Source organism: Lissotriton vulgaris, chromosome 1_1, assembly GCF_964263255.1.
Source record: "Lissotriton vulgaris chromosome 1_1, aLisVul1.2, whole genome shotgun sequence".
In the NCBI taxonomy this organism is placed as follows: Eukaryota; Metazoa; Chordata; class Amphibia; order Caudata; family Salamandridae; genus Lissotriton; species Lissotriton vulgaris.
The window spans coordinates 444,870,974-444,896,175 of record NC_141685.1 but is presented as its reverse complement, the minus strand read 5'-3'; the positions used below and the strand labels follow the sequence as shown (position 1 = coordinate 444,896,175).

General features: G+C 42.7%; 1 protein-coding gene across 6 annotated transcripts in view; it reads right to left on the bottom strand.

The window, feature by feature from the left end:
- PATJ (PATJ crumbs cell polarity complex component) overlaps positions 1 to 25,202 on the bottom strand; it is a 1,366,227-nt gene that overhangs the window by 459,180 nt on the left and 881,845 nt on the right. For all 6 annotated transcript variants that reach the window (XM_086953328.1, XM_086953320.1, XM_086953345.1 and 3 more), the window contains one exon: positions 24,272 to 24,468. In XM_086953328.1, coding sequence (XP_086809454.1) covers positions 24,272 to 24,468 — 197 coding nt within the window. The remainder of the gene's footprint in view (positions 1 to 24,271; positions 24,469 to 25,202) is intronic.

The window sequence follows — 25,202 nt, the reverse complement described above, 5'->3', positions numbered from 1 at the left end:
CACCTAAAAGCACTTCTAAAACATTCTTTGAGAAATTCAAGTACTTCTCAGGGTTTAACACCAGTGATGCAGAAACGTTTTATTACAAACTGTTAGATAAAACAGGATTGAAAACAATGCTGACAAATACTAAATTGATATATTCAGAAGCATTTTATGAAAAAATGATGATATTTGGTTTTGATTATTGGAAAAATAACATTGAAACAAAAACCATTTGGGGTACAAAAGATTGGCAGGTACAAGGCCTAGAAGCATTATTCAGAACCTGCATGATACCAGAACAAATGATGTTTTTAAATGACACAATTCATCAAACATCCTGTCTTGGCCTAGCTAAGATTAAAGACCTTAACAAACCGTCTATTCCGAAACCAATACCTGAAAATACAACAGATATTGAGATAGACGTATCTAAAATTTTACATTTAAACCGAACACATCCTGATTGGAAAAAGTGGTTAATCTGGCCTACTGACACAAACAACTGTCAAGATAGATTCCTGAATAAAACGCAGGGGTTAAAAATGACCAGACAAGACCCAAGATACTCCCAGAGACAACATCCAGGGATAGTAACAACATACAGTGTAGGGAAACTCTGCCTCGAATGGCTAGGATCATCCACACTGGCTGAAATTAAGCAACACTTGTCTTTACTTAAAGAGGGTGCTGATTTGCGCGATTTTAATATGGGACCACGTAAACAGCGTCAAAAGCGTTTCATAGCGACCAGTATCTATGCTGCATACAACGAGGCTTGGAAAGTCACACAAATTGAAACAGCAGAAAAAATACGAGAAATTGATCGTATTAAGTTGGAAAAATAACTTTCTGTAGTGGACAATGGGTTAATGACTCTGTCCTCCAGAATATATTCGTTGGACAATATTGTATCCTCTGCCTTTGATATAATAGACAGAGACTTGCTAATGTTACAGCATGGCCAGTCACAATTATTGTACAATTAGGCTGGACGCTGCAAAATCTTCGTTCAGGCTATGTGCCTTGGAGCAGACTATACAATCCTGAGCATCGAAAAACTTGAGAGATTACCATTGACAATGTCAGAAAGTCCTGTCATTGAATGGATAATACACGGGATTATCACAATTCCGATAACAACTTTCCGGTTTAAAAAGTGCCTTGAATACATACCTACTGGCCAGTATGAACGATTAGGTAAAGGATATGTTAAATCAGCATGGAAATTACCATACACACATTGATGCTACAGTGACCGCGACAAAAATTTATTTCTTAGTGGTGAAAACTGTAAACGTTCACTGAGCGGTATACTTTTGTGCCAGGGTATTAATTTACACGGAGCATGTGAAGGTAATTCTAACAACCTTTCATGCCACCAGCTTGTCACACCTGCAACGCAGGTAGAGCCTTTCTTTATGCAACTCGCGAATGGGAGTTACATTCTAAGAACGGATCACAGATGTTGTGGCCTTTTGCCAGGGAAAGCATATCTCGTAAGCGTAACTTCCATGGTCAAATGCTGTATGCAAGCATTGTTCCCGAGCGGCCCTGGAGACATAGAGACTCCCATCTGGCCTCGTCTGCATTTCTCTTCTATACGAATTGATACTTTAAGCAAAATGAAGTCTGTGCTTTTGCAGACAACAGTGCCCATCACGTCATCAAAAGAGACGTATGATCTCCTAGTTGCAAGGACAGCTACGGAGGTTCATGACCTTTTATCAACAAATTGCCCCGTGCATTTCGTAGAAATGCTTAGCCAACTCCTTAACATGTCTAGTGCCACAGGCATCCCAGGCATATTTAAGACGATTTTTACGGGACTGCTAACACTGTTTCAAGCAATTCTGGGAATCGTTCCCAATTTTGTCCATTCAGTCTTTGGCGGCATACCCCTATTTTTGGGACTTGTAGCAGGGATTTTATTTTTGACCCTCCTGCTCCGAAATGGCAAGCCACAGCTCAGACATGACTCCTATGGGAATGGAAGAAACAATCCTAGCAGTGCGCTACCGGGACAGAATAACTAGAGTCCTTGGATTGGCCAGGCTGAGAGATCTAAACATGACCTGGTTCCTTTCATTCAGACCTATATGGCAAAACTGCATCTTACCTGTACTTCGATGTATGCTATGCGGAGATGAGTGCGTGTTGGACACCTGTCTTGCACTTCCATCAGCAGTACCAATGGATATCGATACTTTGCTCAGTCCGATAACGGCTCACGCATTGTGTTGTCCCCAGCGGCTACCAATCCTGATGACGGCATTCGTTGAGACTCCTGTACTACGACTAGGTGGTAACAGTGGAGCGAGTGAAAAAAGCGACATCACCCAGGTACGACCTTCTGTGAACATTGCTGATCCAGCCTTTGATGACAGCAATCATTCTCACACCTGCCAAGTTACAGCACTATCAAATTTGGTCGAACTGTCACCTGATTTTGTAGACCAATTCTTTGAGAGCCTCTCTGATATGATGTCTCACCCGAACAGAAACAATAACTTTAGAGAAGCATTCCGACACACAGCGTTCCCATGAACTCTGAATTCGGCCTTCAGTTTTGAACAACAAAAACTGCTAAAAGCGTTGGAACTCTATTTTCCCCGTTCAAGCAATAATTCTTTTGAATTGAACACTTTTTAATATTCACCTTTTTTCTGGCACAAAAAATTATTTGCTTAAAGTAGAACTATTCATAGAGAACAGAAGCTTCTACTTCTAGTTTTATATAAATCTAGAGACAAAACCAGCCTCTAGCACATTTTACTGCAATGCATTTATATGTGATGAAATTATCTCGCCCTTCTTTTCTGTATTCAGAGATATTTCATGTGTAATTCTTTTTGCAAAATGGTTCATTGATTGCATATGCTATAATTTGAATGATTTCTTTGCTTCAAAAACGTACAGTACCTATGTTTTCACGTATTCACGTATTACAAATACGCCTATTTCAAATGCATATATGAATTTTGGGGTGGGCAATGTTACACATGCATCTTATTGCTCTAGTTTTAGTAATTTGATGGACATGAATTCGTGGAGTGGATGTTGCGTTCTAATCTAGGACCCTGATCGATAATGTGACCTTATGCCCCTATACAGCTATAATCCCCTTATACCCCTATATTGGCATATTCGATCAAATGCAATCCTTCTTGTCTGTACCAAGGAAGCTGATCACTTCCTATTCAGAGAAGAAAGTTTCCAGGGACCTCTGAGCTAGTTGGTAACAAACCCAATTAAGTTTAGCATAGTCAGAAGAGGCCTGGAAGATCCGCACTTCTACGTCGATACTACTGTTTATGTTATTCCAATGCGCAGGGCCTATTGGGAAAATAGGAACTACACTACAATACCTCCTCCTGATCTTCCTCCTCATCTGAACTCTGACACTTCACATTCAGCTCCGAAGGACTTTCCCCATTTGGAACATGTCACCCTTGTCTGAGTCTTCCTCCAGGAGGAGACATGCTGGAGGAATTGGTTGGACCCGGCTCGGTGATGTTAACGCCAGCGTCAGCGCCCTTTTTGTGATTTTAAGGCGTACGCATGTTGCTCGTAGACCAGAATCCATCACCGTCGACAAGCCCGTCGATGGCATGATAGTCGACGGTGGAGCGTCGACTGTTGACATAGTCGGTGGAGTCATCGTCAACGTGGCCACCGTCGACGGCAAAGATATTCCCGTCGTTGACGATGTATTCGTCGACGGTTCCTTCGTCGACGAGCTCTTCGTCGACTGAGTCGACGTTGACGATATTGGCTTCGTCGTCGAGGTTGTCGCCGATGTTGTCGTCGGCAAGGTCAGCGTCGACGGTGTCTTCGACGTCGACGGTGTCTTCTTGATGTCTATCGTCGACGACAAAGCTTTACCTGCCGTCGACGATGGGGTTGTAGTCGTCTACTATGATAATGACGACGATGCCGTCGTCGTAGAAACTGTCATCGTCGACGTAGAAACATGAGAAGCTGCAGACACGGTTTTCTTCGACGATGAAGATGTCGTTGACGATATTGTCGTCGACGATGTCGAAACCGGCTTCTTGAAGGTGTGAACTTCCTTCACAGAAGTTGTCTTGTCCAGAACCTCTAAAGACTTTTTGATGTCTTCTTCTGAGGAGGAACCGTAGGGCTAGGGGAAGCCACCCTTGGTCTCTTCAGAGATAATTTTAAAGAGACTGAAAAACCTTCACTCTCCTCAGAGGAATCAAGGTGGTCTCTGTCCTTAAGCCTCTGGAGCCAAATTAAGAGGCGCCCTTCACGGTCCTTGAGGGTTTTAGTGGAAAAGGTACGATATACCTTGCAGTCCTTAGCAAAATGATCCAGATACAGGCAATACAGGCAGTCTTTATGCTGGTCAGCAATATGTAGCCTTTTCTTTCCACAAGAACCACAGGATCTAAAAAGACCCTTTTTTGGTGTGTCAGCCATACTCTCAAGTAGTCACTGAAGAAACAGGAGAAAAATAACCCAAAACACTGGAAACCAGTTGTCAAGAAACAAATCTGAGCAGAGCTCAGAGGAGACTCCCTTAGCACAACGTGCGGTAGAAAATCTGAGGGACTGAGGCTCCTTCCAGGAGGGTTCTAGAGGGAGGTGGCAGCTGATTGGCTCTTTTCTAGAGTTTTGTCCTTTTTACAAAAGGACAGGGATAGGTTACTAATATGAGGCCTTTAGGCCTATTTCTCTATATGTCTATAGGACAATACTTTGTTTATATACCAGGGACTCCCATTCCGACGACGGAGAATGATTCAGGCATGTGAATCTATGAAAGACACCCATAATACTGGATAACTTCTGTTCTGTGTGTCCCTGGAGCAGGAAAACAAGGCTCTTTAAGTACTTAAGCTCTTGTGTGAGTCCTCTTCATCCATGAGAGACCTGGAGTCTTCTTCTAGAAGGGCTTTCTTGTTTAGATGTATCCTTCCCAGGTTACGGAAAGTTTTCTGGAGGTGGTAGACATCGTTCTCTATGCTGAAATGTGTTTTTCGAAGTCATTGGAAGGCACACCAAATTCACAGCAGAAGACAGATATAAAGGAACTGACGTCAGTGCACATTGATGGTGCTTAAAGGTGGCTCAGCTTTGTCGCTTCTGGGGTGGCATTGGGCCAAAGCGGAGCTGCACGGCAACACCTAACAGTGTGAGGGAGCATTGCTGATCCAGCCTGGCGCCTAGGGAGTATTCTAAGGAGAGATATCTGCAGTTAGAAGTATTTATCAGAAAACAACTTCCAAATGACAGGCTTACTTAAATTAATGCGGATTGTCAGACCCTCTAGAATTAGAACCTGCATCTCCACTCCGAATATCAGAGCCATCCCATGTAGTATACAATATAGTTTGTGTCAGATCCTTAAGTCTCTGCTTGAAAAAAAAATCAGCAGTGCAAGGATGGTGAAGCGAAACACACTTGCACTTTAATAGTAGCACATTTGTTCTACTAAAAGGGTCTCCACAGATGAAGCAGCAACGACGATTTTGCAACTATATTTTACTCAGCACCTAATCAGTTTAGATCCTATAAGTGATTTGTGTTCGTAAATTTCATACAACAATGCTGCTTTGGTTGCAGCAATGGTGATTGTTCACCTAAAAGTGATTTGTGATCTTAAACGTATGCTGATGTTGTTCAAGGGTAATTTCTTTTTCGCCTACCTGTGCTGTCAACTGGGATGTCATAATAATACACATCTTTTACACCTCAAGTGACGATACCAACACGTTTCCTCTGTGTGCTGTTTTATTTTGCACCTAAATATGACAACAACCTCCTGCTGACTTTGCAACAAGTCATTTTGCTTCGAAATGTAATTTTCTGCTGCTAAATGTTATTGCACATACAAGTGTCTCAAAACTCTTGTTTATGATGTGCCAAGCATGATTTTGCACCCAATCATAAATATGCATCAACATGCACCTACATGTGTTCTCAAACTTAATGCGTTTCTACATTCATGATGATATCCAACTAATTGTGATTTTGCACCTCAGTCCACTTTTGTACATAAGTGATTTTTGATGATATAGTGTGTTCGCGCTCATATGATTTTCCCCCTGAAAGTGACTCTGCACTGAAATATTTTTGTGCTTAAAGATTTTCCACGCACATACTCAGGATGCTCTAAGCACGATTTAAGACCTCCATGTGCTGTCAACCTAATGTAAGTTGTAACCTATGCACACCTTTTAGACTTCATTTTATGTTTGAATACTGAATTTATCTGAGTTAAGAATTATACACCATTGCTGCATGTTGCAGCTAAACCACATTTAATCTGCTTCAGGTTTTGTTTCGTAAGTGATCTTATTGTGGCCACCAAACCTAAAACAAAAAGAGCAAATGTCATACAACAACACCGCAGATAATACTTCCCCCTAGCCTAATACAATTATTCACAAGACCAGAAACACTGAGCTCTCACAGTGAACTTGGATCCCTTAATGAGTTATAAATAGCATCAGAGTCCGCTCCATTAAAAGTGACCTGCTCCTATTTTTTAGTTAATAGTTAATTAGTTGTAACCAGAAATGTGAGGTACAGATCTCCCAGTATGATAATGGGAAAAATAACAATCCAGACCTTCAATGTCTTCTCCACATTGTTTTATATCCTGAAGGCTAGACGGATTCTAAAAAAACACACTCATCCATCTGCCTAGATTATGATTAAGATCTACAGTCCCCCAGAGAATGTCACCAGACAGTATAATTCCAGCATAAATCAAGGCTATCTTGGACCATATCCTGGAACAAAACTACACTTACAATGACACAGAGTCAAATACAGTGATGGACCGAGTCCCAGTCCCAGTAGACACTACTATCCCTCAATACATCTTCTCCCTACCAAAAAAGCTCACAGTTCTGTTACACCAAACCAGAAGTACACAAAATTACCCTTCACTTAAGAACTCGGCCACACAGACAAATCCACATGAGGGGTGTAATTACTTGCCTCATACTTCATTACAGCAACTTACTATTGAACAGAACACAAACGTTTTTTCAACTCTCTCAAATGAATGATTAGACATCAGATTTCAGTTGAATCATCAGCATTAGATGATACAAGATCTGTAAACCCCACTCTCCATTTCTTTCCCATTAGTGCTCTCCTCTCAGGAACAGCCCACCTGACCCCGCTACAGTTTACTCAGCATCCCTACTCCTGAGAAGTCCAACATGCACACTGAACCCAAAGCATTGGAGCTTTCCTCTCTGCACATTACCCTCTCTACATCCTCTGTTTTCAGCGATCCAATATCAGATCCTTCTAGCACAATCTCTAGAACCAAAGGTCCTAGACACAATTTAAGGATAATTTACCAAAGAAACCACAAAATAACCACTCTTAATTCGGTGATCCATCTTCTATGCATCACATCAAAGCTGCCTTCCTGAAGTAAGATTGTGGTCTCTAATGCATCTTCAATATCTGCCCTCTTCCGAGGCATTGCCCCTGAGTCAATCGCACTCACATAAACCGGGCTACACTCATTCTTCATTTTACTAATTCCATTAGAATACAACATCCTCTTATGAAGGAACTCCTGGAGCACCATCATTGAGTCCACCATCTCCTGAAATTAGTGGTGCGTCACTGCTTGAAACACTGTACGAAGAAAACAAAGATTTGCTGGAGCCTGTGCTTCTAGGATTCCAATGTGATGCCTGTTTAGACTGGCATAAGTAGCCCAAAATATTGACATATTTGTTTGTGGGGCAACTTTGGGAGAAAGCTGAGTTCATACGTGGAAAATATACGCGATGCCTTGAAATCAGATGGTTCTTTTTTGCGTTTCCTACACTTCTGGGAAGGTGATGGTTCTAACCTGTGGTCTTTGACCTGATTGTGTGAAAAATAGAATAGAGTAATTAAAAAAACCTACACTCAATTTCAGTCTATGGGCTCTCAATCTTCATTTAAATGTTGTGCCCTGGAGAAGTCCCAATGCTTTTGGGACAAAACATGTTGGCTGTCTCTGTGTCTACTGTTTTTTAACACAAGCAAAGAAATAAAGAACAAATGTATCTAACAGGTGTGTTGTGATGCTTCATTGATAATGTCTAAACTTTCCAGTAACTATGGTCTTTGACTCCTATTGGCATTTTAGGCTCTCCGTATAAAATCTTGCGTCTATGTGCATTTATGCCTGAGTGCTTCTCCCTCTTGCTGTGTAATATTACAAAAAGTTGTTGTCTGAAGCAGCAGTTTAATGAGTCAGTGATCTCTTTGACTCGCCTGCCTAAGAATATTAAACAACGTTAGGTGGGTCCTATGATATCCCAACTTGACATTTGCTGACCCATTGACGGGTCATCTGCACAGAAACCTGATGTGCTAGCGTGGGGCACTCAAACCTGAAACAAACAGGTAATTTAAATTCTCATGATCTGGGGTATCAGCAGCAAAACAGTAACTTTATTATTTAGGAGCACGTTTAAATTGTGCAGGGCCTCATTGGGTTGTGTTAACAAAGTGAGGTGCAGTGATACTGGAAGAGACTTCATGGATGATGAATGCAGAAGCAGAATTGTAGTGGTCTACATGGAAACGTTATCGCAGAATTCAAAATTCAAGCTTGTGTAGCTTTCTAACTTACACATCATTTTCTTCACTCATCCCATATGCAACAAACAAATAACTCCCAGCCAGGATAATGTCACAGGTGTAGATCAGATAAGGTTTGCTTTCCCCACATGGTGTGGAGGTGACCCGCCGTTCAAGGACTTTGGGTGTAGGTGAACATGAAATCTCGACCGAGCGTTATTTAGCCTGAGGCTGACTCATTAGGTATCCCTAATTACATAAGAAAATGAAACAAACGTGTAGGTTCTCAAACTTCTTATTGGCTACATGTATAGTAGTTAGGACCTCCGCATCCTTTTTGTGCCATGACAGTCCATTTAAGTACCAAGATTGGTGCAGACTACCATAAGGGATTGTATTCAGACTTTACAGAGTAGAGTAGACACTTACAACTTGTATTGTGCAGATCGACACCAGGCACCAGTCAGAGAACATAAGTATTTATGTTAAATGTCTACTATGAAAATTGCCTTTGTTATGGTGGCCATTTGGATATAATAGTAGACACGACTCGGGTGTTTTCATTTATATATTATTTTCCTGCTACTTTACATTCCTTATCTGTGGTGCTGGTGCTCTGCAGCACTGCATGCTAGAGGGGAAAAATAGTGCACAGACAGAGAAGGCACCAAAAAGGGTAGACTGCATGAAGAAGACACAGCACACTCAGTCTGAACACGTTTGAAAAATATACTACAATTGACGCACAAAACAGGTAGTGGGCATCCTTACATCCCAGAATATTTATTGGACTATTAAAATGGTTATACATGTCAATCTCCACTGCAAGTTAACTTGTGGACACAAACATTGCACAGTTCAGAGATGGGATGCAATGATTTGTTGTCCACAGCCTGCAATTAATTCCACTTGGTGACAGGATTAGCGTAGGTTACTCTCAAAGTCATCTTGTATAAAACAGAAATGGATCTGGGGCCGAGTCCTGCCTATATTACAAAGAAACTGCACTGCAAACAATAATGTGCACGCTGTTTGAAAATTGTTGGAAAAGGGTTCTGCAGGGAACTAAAAGCCAGTAACTTGGCTTTTTTTTATTTATGTATTGCACTTATATAGCACTCGGTGGCTAATAGGTGCTAGCGTGCATGCTCTTTCACAGAATATTAGTGTTGCATCAAAATGGTGAAAACCAACAAAGCAAAAACTGTGAATCTGGGTAAGAGTGATAAGTAAGATATGAATATAGTATCAGTCTTAGGCGATTATATGCATGTTTAAAACGTGTGTCAGAACTTTACCCAACACTGGCACTTCTATAAGGCTAGGGAAGGTGACTTAAAGTTGGAGACCAGGTAATGAATGACAAAGAGCAGAAAAAGGGACTTTTTGGTAAGTGTAAATCGCCCCAGAGGCAATTTGTATTTTGGCTTCAGTAATGAAATTCCTTGCATCATTTAAAAAAAAAATATTTTGCCTGATTTAAATTACTTTGTACCAATCACCCTTTATGCGTACATTGGAACTATATATATTTAAGTCCACAAAAAGGTATAACGTCGAGTCAGAAAAAAAAACATCCCATAAGAATTCTGAGCTCTGGGTCCTGAAAAGTGGGGAGGTTTTCTCTACCCACTACTGTCTAGTTAAAACCAATTGGCTTATCTGAACTGTTATTAATGGCATAGAAAAATGATGTGAGCACTGCACCAATACACGGCTCAAGACTCTCATAGAAGGCCAAAACGGTTGCAGCCAAAACTGCATTCATTACATGTCAGAGTAACCGTTTTTGAGAAGTTGAAAAGCTTACTGTTTACATTAGCTACCCTGGATCCAACAAGGCCTTCGTGCATAATGTATAAAAGCAGTGACATGCACAATATTGCGTTTATAACATTCCTGCAGTGACTGGATTAAAGATGCTAACGTTACTGCATGCGCTTAGGAATTAAAATCACATATTTTTACAATTTGGCACTGGGAAGGGCTAGGAAAGTCTACAAACCATTATCAAAATGCCAGTTACTGTGGCAGGAGGGTAGATGTTGGGGCATCCTCACCTAGTTACCTTCGAATGTGAAGAGAGGGACGAGACAAAAACAACAGATGGACAGCATGAAGAGACAGACTGTATCTCCTAAACACACACGTTTAAAGTAAATTGGGTTCTGCTGAGAGGCTCACATTTGATGGCACATAGCTGTCATTCAAGTTATCCCTTGCCCCCAAAAGGGGATGACCCGCGTTCAGAACCAGACTGAGTTGGATTTCCAGGGGAGATTCCTCGTTTTACTACAACAGCATCACAAGCAAGATCTGTGGTTGAGTGATCTTGAAAGACCACCAAAGCAAGGATTTTCTAGGAAGGATTTACAGTAAAATACATAAAGAACTAACACCTTAGGCTGGCTTGACAGGGAGGGAGATTTCCTGAGGATAGGATTAGGACATATCACCCATAAATGGTTAGTGACCACTTTTAAAAAGGTTCCCACCAACAGCACCTAACAACACAAATAGAGATGGTAAATATCAGAAAAGGAAAAACATGTCTACTTTGAAGAGAACTATGGCCTGGACTTGCTCTCCCTTCTAACAAAAACAGAAGTGCTTCTCAAAGTTCAGTCCAGCAGGCCTTTTGTGATCCTAGTAACAAAGGGCAAGATAACAGCTTTTATGTGAGTAACCAGATGACACTGGACTTGTATATGGGCCTCTGCTGAAGTGAGCAGTTGAGATCCCACCTAGGCCTGTCTGTGCCAATCTACCCTGGAAGCTATCCCCAAAGTCTGTTGAGCTAGGGAAGTGACCAGGAGAAATAAGTTAGAAGAGTCTGAACTTAGATAAACATCTCTGGTCAAGAAGTTGTAACAACACAGGAAATGTATGGCTTAAGCATGCAAGATCACTCCTGGTTCGACCTGCAGTGTTTTGCCATGAACAAAAGGAGCATCCGCGGGACCTAACACAGAAGATACTTGGCTTTGTAAATCTCTGCACAATGGAAGGATTGGAGCTAAAAAATGTCTGCAGAGTCAGGTGGTACATTTTCAGACCATGAAAAGACAGTAGGGGCATACCAGCTCTAAAGCAACTTCAGCAGCTATGCTTTTCAAGTGTATCCTGCTTTGTGGATTTCAGTTGTGGTGACCCTGGCTCTGGAGTATCTCAGACATTGTTTTCAGTGATGATGGAAATGTCAATCTATAGTCCCATTTTTCCATGGGTCCTAGGAGTGTTAAATGTCCAACAGGAGAGTTGCATGATCTACTGACAGAGGGTCGGATGATTTTTGAGAAATTAAGGATTACAGAAAATTGGGGCTGATGCTGCGACTCTTTACTAGGACTTCATACCTCATTTCTGAATCATGGGCTCCTTAAACAGCATGTTATATAGACGGCATATGAGAAATGGTATAACTGGTATAATATATTTAGGTAATATGGCAGGACATGATTTAACTAATGGGTTCTCTGATGGTAAAGATTTTCTGGCATGCAGCAAAGAGCTTTAGCTTAGTTAGGGCACCATCTGGTACCTTTGTCTCTTAGTGGGGCATTAATAATGTTCTATTTCTTCTCAAAAGATGGAATAGCAATGATGATTTAGTTTTATACTCCTAGTCACTGAAGCTTACTATGTTGTTATGTCCAGTCCCTGAACAAATTGCTCTGTGTGTTTCCAGCCAGGTTTTTCAGCCAGAGAGTATTTGTTGTCACCTGGGTTGGAGAACCAAACAATGGCACTCATTTATTTTATCTTACTGTTATGCGGATTGTTGTGGGAAAAAGAATGACAGACAAATGAAAGGTTTGAGGGCAGTTGGGAACTTCTAATTGTTACTTTCCTTCGGACTGCATCATAAACCTGTATTCTCACCTACCTTAAATTTATAGGTGAAAAGTAATTGAGAAGGCTGGGGTTGATGTCAACATATTTAGAACTGATTATAATAGAACTTGTTAAAGAATTATGTTAAGGGAACATTGGACTTAAAAGCCTAAATGGTGGGCGGGGCCATGTTAAAAAGGGTTCCAAAGACAACCGGTAACCAAAGACCCTTTTATGTTGCCCGGCGGTATCGCCTCTATGACCCACCAATATTAATCAATGAAGAAGCAGGCGCTGGAGACTGGAAGGCGGGAAACGAGGATTTTATTCTCTCCGGAGGAGAACACATCAATTCAGACAGCAAGTATCGTCACGAGGTGCTCTAACCACATCTCTGAGGCCGGGCCTCTTATACTAGAGTTTACGACCTTTATTGCACATAACACATTCTCGTAATATTTTAATACTTGAAAGAACATCCTCGGAATCTCCCCTCCAGACCCGTTCCCACATACATTTACAGTTGGATTCCCCACCCCGGTCACAACAGGTGATGGTGGTCGCACAGCAGGGCATTCCGCCGATTCACGGAATGCGTGGGGTTGATCGGATCTCATGGGGTGGGGGCTTTGATCGGTTCGGGGGTCTTTTGATGGGGAGGGGAAGCTTCCTACTGTACGGGGTAATAAACAGTATCCGCAGGGTCAGGTGGCAGCCTGGGAACGAGGAAGACAAACGGGGACACAGGAAAAGGGGGTTTGCATCAAAAGGGTTTGAGGCCATGAAAGGAATGAAGGGAGGTGTCGCGCTGGGAACAGGATGGGGTTCCGTGGTGAAGCTGCGCTGGAGAGGGGTTTATGACCCAAGGCATGAGAGAGCGGGGGGGTTGTCAGCGTGCGGGGGAATGCTTGCGAGGTTAAGAGAGAGAGAGACGCGCTGGCTATTAGTGAGGGGCAGGGAGGCCATGGTGCTCAAAATGGCTGCCGCTTACGCGCACGAATGGGCCTGGAAAGGGGCAAGATGGCGCCGATAATGTTCACCAAGTTTGTATTTATTTTTCACAGTCCTCCCTTTAACATTTTCCAAGACATCTTGCTGGCCTATTTCCTATCTACCCCTATATGCAGTGATCATAAGTAAGGGAGAGGGGGCTTGGGTGAAAGAACTGTACGTAAACATCACATTATACACATCATATTGAAAAATCTCATCAGTCAGTAGGCGGGTTCATTGTTAAGTTGGTTGCAGGAAAAAGTCATCGTAATGCAATATCAGACTAGAATCACGTAGCGAGGGCGTTGGGTACAGATCATAGAATAAGAACTGGTAAATTATCATATAAATAAGTCCTTTTTGTATACGGTGGGTGCATAGTCAGTCCAATGGTGATTGGGAGAGAAAGGAGATACAGTAAAAATATCAGAGTTCTTCGTTGTCCTTTTGTCGTCTTCTGTCGGCACTGTTGAACACCTGGATTACCTATCAACAGAAATGTTCATGTGGATCGAGTCGTTGGGGGTAATTGTGAGATCAGTTCGTTTCTTGAGTCTCTGTGGTGGGCATTTCCTGTTGCTTCCATCATCTCCAAGGTGCTTGGTAGCGGGCAGAACCACAGACTTTGTTTATCTTTTCTTCGGGGGCGACCCTTGGTGGAGTTCTAGGTCACCGTTCTGGGATTTAACACAGTTCGTGGTCTACTTAGTCGGAGCTCCCTCCCTTCTGACGTAGGGAGTACTCTTCTCTGGGTAGCTCAGTAGGATTTGGAGGAACTTGGGAGTTCGGGTGGAAAGGTGCGGGTGTGAACAGTCCTTATGGTAGGTCGGAGGAAGAGGGGATGGAGCAAGGCCAAGTCGGGAACAGATCAGGGGGGGGGGCGGAGAGTTTTGCGTCAGGCGAGTCCGAGACCATGTTCAGAGAGCGGGGGCTTTTTGGCACACGTTGATCATAGAGCAGGGGCTTCAGGTCAGCCCTTTCCTTAGCTTTGTTTGAAACAGTGCCCCGTCCTGCGACTCCTTACTGCCGTGGTCTCGCCTTGGCCTCCGTTGCTGACGTTCCACAATCCGCAGTCAGGCCGCGTGCTCCCACATCCGGTCTCTTTCTCCTCCGACAGTGATATCCTTAAATGAGTGTTGAAAAGACAGTCTTTAGAGATTTTGCAGAAAAAGGTAATTACATGAATCTATTTTCTTTCCCAACACCAAGCGACTAGTGTAAGCACTCGCTACATTTGAGATTTTTGCGGCTTACGTATAAACAATTGATGATGGGTTTGCTGGATTCCTTGCAACTTCCTTTTGTTGGCTAATTCTTTGACGCTTTGATGATTATTACGTTCATTTGTCATATGTCTATTATAGTAGATGTCAGTTCTTCTGGCAGAGACCCATTTCTCTAGTACGAGTCTTGCAAGGCTAGGCTAGTCTTCAGGGCCTTGTATTTTACAAAAAGTGCAACGTGCTATTCACCATAGTCTGATAAGCATCCTTCTGAGGGATGAACATAGGCTAAACGAGTCTGCATTACATAAAAACATCTTATTTTCAACCATGCCTACTGCAACAAGTTCTTTCGTTTTTCAATCTAATTTTCAACTTTGCACACATCCTTCTAACTTTCTATATAAATCCTCGCAACCTGGTTACTACAAAAACTCGGGAGGGGTGGTTTGCAATAATTATTAAACTTATCCTCGGGGAAGGAGGGATCTGATGGATACCAAACTGGGGGCATTTTGGGTAGATGGGGGTGTCTCGATCATTTCTTACAGCTTGGGGTACGGAGACAATTTTCAATGGGGATGGTCGCATCACCACAGACACATTTTTATCATAGGAGCCACTGACAAAGAGTTCCCTGAGAGTGGGTCAAATTTAGGGAACCTTAGTCGTCTTACCTGTCCCTTTCCTATCGGCCAATTTAAATTTCATCCATATTTTAGTAGAAAAGGAGAGGTAGTAACGTGGTACCAATACAATTTTATTTAGGACAGATTTGCACAAATACTTGTGGTATTTGGGGCCAATCAGGAGGTGCACCAGGTTCGCCAATTAGGTGCCAGTTGCTAGGAAGAGGGAAAGTGTGGAGGGGTGGAAGAGTGAGTGAGAGAAAGAGAGAGAGAGAGAGAGAGAGAGAGAGAGAGAGAGAGACAATAGGCCGAACAGTACACGTGTGACATAGAGAATGACCGTGTATTGTTTGGGCTATTCAGTGCGTTACCCAACGTTAGACGTTTCGGGTCTGTGTTAGGAGGTGGGAAGCATGCAGTTTTGGGACAGAAAAGCGTTAGATTTGGTAAAAAGGTCGTGAGAGCGTCCTTGTTGTGCCATTTTGTAGCGCTAGTCCGTCTTCATGCATCGGGCGTGACGTGGTTCCAGATCCCTTATGATACTCTAATCGGGATTCTAATGTAACCTGCAGAGGGAAAAAGGGGGAGAAAAAGGGGAGGTAGGGGGACAACATTCGAACACATCAAATGTAAGGGCACGAAAATCCTTTACTTACCACATAATCGTACTTGTCTCTTCGGGATATAATCCCTTAGGGTTCTGGTTTCTTAAAGTCATGGGGGCAGGCAATGTGATAGGTGGTTCATGGGGAGGTTCGAGGATGGCGTTAAGGATCGTGTGTAGTGAAAAACGCTAAAAAGAGGAATCAGAGGTGCCTAGCGCGAGGTACCCGGTTTCGTAGATGTATCCGGTCATCGGGGTCCCAAAATCATTCCCAAAGCTGTGATGTTCTTAAGGCATACCAGTTCTTTGTTCAACCCTGTACCTTAGTACCTTCGACCACCATATCCTTATAGCAATTTATCAATCACACCATTTTACTTTACCCATTCTCTGAAGTCGAGGTCCTTCTTCATAAGCAGCGTATCATACCTTCGTTTTGACCATCAACCCAGGGCCGAACAACCATTTCTCGGATAACCTTAAAAAGAGAGCAGAACAGTTGCGCACAGAAAAACCCTCCCACCGATACCCGTATTTACAAAAGTACGCGGAGCCTATCCATAGCTTCTAAGACTTTTATTTGTAGAGTTATTCAGTACGTAAAAGGTGAGAGCGCAATTCATATTTTGGCCTGACATGTCGTCGATGGAAGCACATACAGTAGGGGGTTATTTTGTAGTACAAGAACATGTAAAAAGGTCTAATTAATTATTTGTAAGTAACCAAAAACATTTCATTGCGTGACGAAGGAATCAGGGGCATTTCAGTTCATAGATGGAAACACAGTCAAGCTCATCGTAATCACATTTCCTAAATGCAAACCGCGGGCGTGCATCATGAGCGACGTTATGTATCAGTTACAACAAATATCAAAAATAAATTGTTCATTGAAATCAACATTTTTACAGAACCTCTTCTTAAATGTTTGCCAAGTGCACCCTCCTCCCTTTAACATTGAGTGCGCAATGGTTCATATATATACATATATATCTTAGTACATCAAGTTTCATTAGCTAAGGAACACCATGAGGCACCCGTAAGTTCCATTGATACCAGCGCCATTTTGGGCGAGGCCGGTTTAGTCCGGAAGTAGCATCAGGGGCAAAATATCCCCGACAATTGGCGGTTGGACCAGAGTCCCTTTCGGTAGTCCAAAAGAAAACTGTGCTAACAAAGGGGCTGGTGGTGTGGACCGTCAATCAAGAGAGGGAGGGGGTAAAGTCTCTCTTACCGGGTCATGTTGATGTTCAGCCGGAACTTGCTCGAGTTCGTTAGCCCATAATGTTCCTGGGTGGTTCAGACGGAAGCTGATGCAGACACGAGAGCACCGCCATCTTGTTGCTGTGCCGTGGTTATTTCATTTGAGATCAATGCAGCTGTTCCTCACCGGAAGCCTGAAGGGGCCGAGGGCTCTTGGGACTTTGGTAGAATCTTCAAAGTCGAGGGGATGTTTTGTCGATGGTGGGGGCTTGCGCCCAGGTGGACAAGTGCCTGAGTTGCAATTTCGGACAAAGTTACTCCAGCGGCCTAGACCCGCCTTTCAAGGGCCCAGACGCCATTTTGAGGCCCTGCAGCAACCTTTGCCGTATCCATCAGGAGCGGAGGAAAACTTCTTGTGATGGCGAAAAACAGAGCATCATGCGGTTGGAGCAGGACATTTTGGTTCGGGGCGCCAGGGTGCAGCAGTGGAGCCTTCATCTGGGGAGGTGAGGGAGGCTCACCGTGCCGTCTTCCTCTCCCGGTGCATCCTACGCCGTCTCTTGGAATCAGGGGCGCACATGATGACCACCCTACACCCCTGATTCCGACTCTTGGGGGACCACTGTACATCCGGTACTCCGTAAATATGCCCGTCGGACATTGTATGTCCTGTACTACGCAAGTATACCAGCCGGGTCTTGTATGTCCTGTACTGAGAAAATATACGAGTCGGGCATTGTATGTCCTGTGTTGCGGAAATATACCAGCCGGACATTATATTTCCTGTGCAGCGTAGGTATATGGCCGTCGCCCGGCTGGAGGACATCGGCGTCGGGCCAGGGCAGGGAAGCCTCCTACCTGTGGAGGTGGAAGAGGCTCGTCCGCGTCGCCTCTTCCTCCCTGCCCACCCTGCATCCGTTCGATGGAGGAATTCGTGATGGCCGGACCAGGAGATATGAGGGAGGGGGTCATTTTCATCCGCCCCCTCCCTACTCGCGGCCCGGGGGACGCCATCCCTGGAAGGGCAGTATGGGAAGACCATTTCATTGCCTGCTTGGTGGAGTCTCCAGTACCTTCTCGCCAGCGATCTCTTTTTGGCCCATGGTTGCTGGCAGGCCCCGCCCCACACGTGCTATGTGTTTCGGATGGGCGGGACCATCGAAAGGGCCATTACGTTTCGAGGACTTCCGGAGTGAGCATAACATGTTTTGTATTTTTCCTATTAGTCAAGTTTGCTTTTTAGAGAGTTCTACTAGTTATTCTATTTACTGTTGGTTGTGTGTTTTACCGTAATTAAATCCTAAGTTATATAATAGACGCTTGGCTTTCTTGAATCTTTTCTCTAACGGGGGGGTTGTTTACACTGACCTGCAGTTGTGTTTGTTTTTCAGAGTGGGGGAGCAACAGAGAGCAATCAGTCCCAGAACTCCAACATGTCGTTAAAATTTGTCTGGCGAAATCTGTGCCACCGAGCATAATCGAACGGGGTGGTCCTGTCTGTTCTGTCTGCACTAGTCTGATTGGTTTTTATCTCACGTCTTTTTCCTTTCTGTCGGTCCGTCCTTTCTGTCACCCCTTCATTCTTACCTATGCTTTGCAGAGTCGGGCATTGGGCTTTCCAGTGTCCAAGACATTTACAGAAAGCACATTGGTTTTGTTTTAAATCTGTCCGTCCTGTGCGTAATGTCGGGGGATTACCTTCAGGTCGTTGTGTTCCGGGGTTGGCTTGTCGGCACATCCCCTTACACCATTCGCTTTTCATGTCTACTCCTCGGGGCTGTGCCATCGCTGGCCCTTCCCTTTGCCTACTAGACGTTTGGAGGTTTGTCCGTCGTGTCCCTTCACCTTTTCTAAATTCGTCGCTTTCCCTTCGTTGCGTGGCTTCTTTGCGCCACATACCGAGACTATCGAGCATAATAGGTGTTGTTTCATTCCTACGAAGGGCTATTTCTACTGTTTCTATTTTGTCGAGATCAAAGGATCCTCTCAGTGGCCACTGTCTTTCTCGATCCTCTTTCGTATATTTATGCCACAGCTCACTGTAGGCTATAGCGATTAATCCATGCTTCATGAACATGTCCTTATTAGGGGTGCCTTCCAGCGGAGCCGGATGGTTCATCTCTAATAAGCGGTCCGGGTAAAACAGGCTACTGACCAGTGGGGAGAAGACAGGCATGACGGATCACAATGGGATAATAGTCAGCACTACCTATCTTATCACTGCGCGCAAAGACTAGACAGAATATTTCTATTCTACGTTGTTTGCACGTAGTGAATACCTCGTGAACCAATTCTGAGCAATCGATCAACGTTAGGTCAAAAATAAAAAATCAATATGGTCAATGGGGAGAATAAGTAGGCTCGCAAAGGTTCGCGTCACCTACCCTTTCACTATCTGCAAAGAGGGGACCTAATCTTCCCTGTTTTCAGACAGAGAATCTCCAGAAAACAATCTATAACAGTTAATCAATGTTAGGTCAAAAATAAAAAATCAATATGGTCAATGGGGAGAATAAGTAGGCTCGCGAAGGTTCGCGTCACCTACCCTTTCACTATCTGCAAAGAGGGGACCTAATCTTCCCTGTTTGTAGACAGAGAATCTCCAGAAAACGATCTATAACAATTAATCAATGGGGGGGGGGGGCAATTGTTCAATGGGGAGGGGGAAAATAGGTCCGACGGGTGCGTACCTATCCTTCGCTGTTTATAAAGGGAGAGCCTGTTGTTTCTCCGTTTGCAGACAGCGAATCTCCAATAAATTAACAAAGAGTAATACTAGTATTTTCACAACAATTATCAATTACTTCCAATTATCTATCACTATCGCAATTTCGTCGTGTTTACACGACCTTACCCGGACCGCATGGACAGTTTCTCGTCTTCCGAATCCAGCGCCCGATCGTCCTCTTCTCTTCGTACTTCTCGTGGCACTCCTGATGGTTCCCAGTCAGGACCGCAGATCACTCGAGAGAGGTCTGTTCGGAACCAGTGAAGTTCGGATGATCGGCTGTCAGACAAGGGTCTATCGGACAGGGTACCTTCCGATCGTTGCAGTCGTTCACTCTGTCGTCAGGACCTCTCCCACTGGATCCACGAGTCGCTGATGGGCCCCACGTTTGGGACGCCAATTGTTAAAAAGGGTTCCAAAGACAACCGGTAACCAAAGACCCTTTTATGTTGCCCGGCGGTATCGCCTCTATGACCCACCAATATTAATCAATGAAGAAGCAGGCGCTGGAGACTGGAAGGCGGGAAACGAGGATTTTATTCTCTCCGGAGGAGAACACATCAATTCAGACAGCAAGTATCGTCACGAGGTGCTCTAACCACATCTCTGAGGCCGGGCCTCTTATACTAGAGTTTACGACCTTTATTGCACATAACACATTCTCGTAATATTTTAATACTTGAAAGAACATCCTCGGAATCTCCCCTCCAGACCCGTTCCCACATACATTTACAGTTGGATTCCCCACCCCGGTCACAACAGGTGATGGTGGTCGCACAGCAGGGCATTCCGCCGATTCACGGAATGCGTGGGGTTGATCGGATCTCATGGGGTGGGGGCTTTGATCGGTTCGGGGGTCTTTTGATGGGGAGGGGAAGCTTCCTACTGTACGGGGTAATAAACAGTATCCGCAGGGTCAGGTGGCAGCCTGGGAACGAGGAAGACAAACGGGGACACAGGAAAAGGGGGTTTGCATCAAAAGGGTTTGAGGCCATGAAAGGAATGAAGGGAGGTGTCGCGCTGGGAACAGGATGGGGTTCCGTGGTGAAGCTGCGCTGGAGAGGGGTTTATGACCCAAGGCATGAGAGAGCGGGGGGGTTGTCAGCGTGCGGGGGAATGCTTGCGAGGTTAAGAGAGAGAGAGACGCGCTGGCTATTAGTGAGGGGCAGGGAGGCCATGGTGCTCAAAATGGCTGCCGCTTACGCGCACGAATGGGCCTGGAAAGGGGCAAGATGGCGCCGATAATGTTCACCAAGTTTGTATTTATTTTTCACAGCCATTGAGGATAATCTGCATTGAGCTGACTGGCCATATGACTCCATATTTTGATGTTTCTTTTTTAACATTATGGAGCGTGCAGTGCACGAATTATTGAAAAGATTTTTACGTGCATAATGTTAACATCCAAGCCTTAACAGAAAATTCAGATTTTCCATCGATGGTGCCAAGAAAATCTTGATTATATTAGACACAAGGACGTTAACAGTATCTGTCCCCTTGTGAACCATTCCTATAAATTCCAGAAGAGCTGCCTAGCATTGCCATTTTTGATTAACAGGAGACGATGAATCTTTTCCAGGATATTGAGAAAAGAGGTCATTCTCTGGATATTTAGTGGCTCTTTCTGGTTAGGTGTTTGTTTTTACTCTGTTTATCCCAACAAACTTAGGAAGAAGAGAAATGCATATTCTCTGTTCTTAACTGGGTTCTTAAAATGGTCCTGAGTTCCACATTCTTTATTTTCTTGATGCTGTGAGACAGGAATAAAAGAGTTGAGTAACATTATCCTCCATGCCTTACCATAAAATCTGTCTCTGACAGTTACAGGACCCAGATGGATTTCTGCATAGGCCTAAGATAGAGAAGGTACTGACATACCAATTTGTCAGCAAGGACCTGTTGTGATTAGTCTCAGAATCCTACTTAGAATAAAGAAAGAAACTCCTAACAGCTCTGTTATAGGAGCAATTTAGATCACCTGCATTAAAATTAAAACGTTAGATGTAAGACATCTCAAATTAATTTATGCGAGTATGATCATATTATAGAGGGTAGTATGATCATAGGTCTACATCCTTGAAAGTAAGTTGCCAAGAAAATGGGATATGCTTTTAAGGGAAGTACATACATCTGGAGAGACATGATAACCACATTATCTCATTAGGTATGTAGAAATGCCACAACATAAACCTGGATCGGAAAAACGCATGGTGGAATAATTGGTTTGAACCTTTAAAGTAGGAAGCCAGTTTACTGACCGGTTTCGTGTATTTTCCCTGCATTGTGGAAATAATGAGAATCTGGAATTCAACATGAACCCCTGAGAATTCTCTAATTCTTAAAAACAGACATAATTACACTTTGGCATAAATTGTAAGACACGATTAGGAAGAATTAGCCTATTCATTTGAAATAATTGATTACTATATTTTTCAAGGGTTATTGGGGCAATTAATCATAATTAAGGCCTCATAAAAGTAAATCAGAGGCTTCTGAATTATTCACAGAGAATGATAAGGTCTGATATCTCCATGTCATAACATTATTAAATGATTTCAAATATGAAAGAAAATGAATCCAGGTCTTCTGCAAAGACTCTCTATGCATACCCTGCTGCAAGATTACTTGTGTGTATGTTGCCTAAAATAATAATTTTACAGCAAGTTTTCCCAGACCAATAAACTAAAATAAATGCACATTTATATTTCACATCAAAATGAGTTAAAATTGACCTTCAACCAATGACAACTCTTACATGTAAATTTTGTCCTACAAACAATGTTCTTGGGTCTAGAAATAGCTGTATTTCACAGCTCAAAGAGACCACTTATAACATATAGTGCAGAACTAATTTGCACCAAGGGTGGTCATAATGCTGCTTACCATAGCTAAACTAATGATCCCGACCTACCATTTAGTTCCAACTCAAACAGCTACCCCATACAATAGCAGTTCAATAAACTTTATTTCCGTCACTATGACCTCAATAGTACAATGACAATAAATGCAAATACATTTTAAAAAATGGCATCAAAAGACAATCACATGTAATTAAAAAGATAAAAATCAGTATAACATTTTTTGGCGTACATGGAAAATAGGAGGATTCCACAGATCATTTGGCAAGACCTACAACCCTTAATTGGGTTGCAACGAGAGACAAGAGAAACAGAAATCGCAGAAGGTTATTCTAGGGTGGAGACAAGGATTCACCTTTGGAAAGTGCATAGTCCAAGTGAATAAATAAATAAATTAGATAAAAAAAGATTCATAAAAGGGATGACCAACATTAATCCCATATTTCAAATGATTTAGTCCTGACACCGACTTCCCCAAAACCACTGGTTACTTCTAAACAAAAGTTTTTACAAAAATTGTAGAAGTAAACTAACAATTTACCACTTCCCTGTAGCCTGACTGCGGTGTCAGGGAATAGACTCACTTCGGTCTAGTCAAATTGACAAGACCTAATTTAAAATTATCAGATGCAACCATGGAGGGATATTATTCCCTGCTATTTAAAAGTAAGAATAATACATTTCTACCATAAAGACATCCTACTGCTTCTTAGGATGTTTTTGTAAGAATCCTTCGGGTACACCACATGGAAAATAGGAAACCTGCAACTGAGTAAACAATCGGGGTACTGGTGTCGTGCTTCAGAATCTTGAACAGCAGCTAAAGAACCCATGGAGTACTGATTCTTTGCAGCAATCACAAGCCGGGCAATTCGAAACTTGCAAACCCCTCCATTTAAATGTGAAACATTGGAACGGGAGAACCCCATGCCTAAACTGGAGGTAAAGTTTTCTAGCGGCTACTGGTTTGATATCATCTAGAGCCAGCCACACAATAGCAATTATCTACAGTTCAATGATACACCCTTCAAATGATCAATTAAATTTAAAGAAGGCTTTCATGGTATCACATGCTTACAATAACAGCACTCAAATGTGCATTTCAAGACACGAAACAAATGGACAATACATTAACAATCCTTAAAGCCTTTATACAACCTGTGCAAATGTAAAATTCGGAAGTCTTTTAAGAGAATGCGACACAATTAGTTTTCTCATGATTTACAGATAAGCTGTACTTCAATATATACTCATCCAACTTTTGAAGCTGTAGCCCACACCACGTCCAGTTAATATTGACCAAGGCAGCAGAAAGCATTAAAAAAACTGGTAATGATATAATTTTATTCAGAGTGGACTGTGCCACTATTGAATCATCTGAGGGGTCAGACATATAAGAAAATGAAGATCAGAATTAAGATAAACTAACTTTCTAGTAAATCTCCATTTATCCACTTTTTTTTCCTTATACAATAGTGTAGTAAAACATCTCAATCCTTGCAAACTGCAGGAGCTGGAATGAGTTCCGTCTCCATACAGGCATTCTATTGCACACATTTATCGATACATTCCTTTACAAAAACGATTGTGCTACTTTGTTTGGAACTTTGAAAGCCCATCAATATTTGGATAGTAATTATTTTAATATTTACCTCTAAAAGCTCATCACCAATGCGTAATCTTCCATCCCTTGCAGCAGGCCCATCAGGGTGGATGCCTACTATGAAAATACTCATATGTGATCGGTCCTTGTTTCCAGCGAGGCTGAGTCCAAGCCCATTTTTATCCTTTTCGATCTCAATAATGTGAAGTTCTCCAGGAAGGTCTCCATATCGTTGCCGGATTTTTTCTGGACGAGAACAAAAAGGACAAACTTTGAGGATACACTTTCTGCAAATAAACTAATACCACTTTACGCATTTCAAACGACTTCATTTAAAGGTGAACCGTAAAGCACTCATACTGTACGTCATTAGTGTACATTTTGCTAAAGATACAACATTTACAAAGTTCATTCAACGTCATATATGATAACTGTAAAACAGAGTCAAGGCTACATGAAAAACTGAAATGTGCATACCCACAAAAGAAAGAATATGCGACTGTAAGCAATCAAGGGAAATTTGTTGTATGAACCATGACACTGATGTTTTTGTGACTTGTAGGCATTCCATGAAGCACATTAAAGAAGAAATGCAAAGATCCAAATGCACGATATGTATATCAGGATTTAGAATGTGTTCTTCAATGGAGATAGGATACTGGCAGCACAACATGGATTAAATCTGAAAAATTCAAGCAAAGCTTGAGCCCCCAATGTGAATCACAGTTGGTGCAACATCAAAAACTAATAATGTGGTGTATCGTTATGGGCTGCACCATGAAAAAACACTAATTTAAAAAATAAAATGTCGGAAATTATGTGCCTTATTTCTTGTTATCAGCTGTGTTTACTCAGACACTATGGTTGCCAATCTGCAGAAAACAGGATGACAGATTCCTCTAAAATGATTAGCACTAAGTTGCAAAATGGGAGAACCGAAATGTGGGAGGAAAGTCATTGTAGCCTATGAGCACACTAGG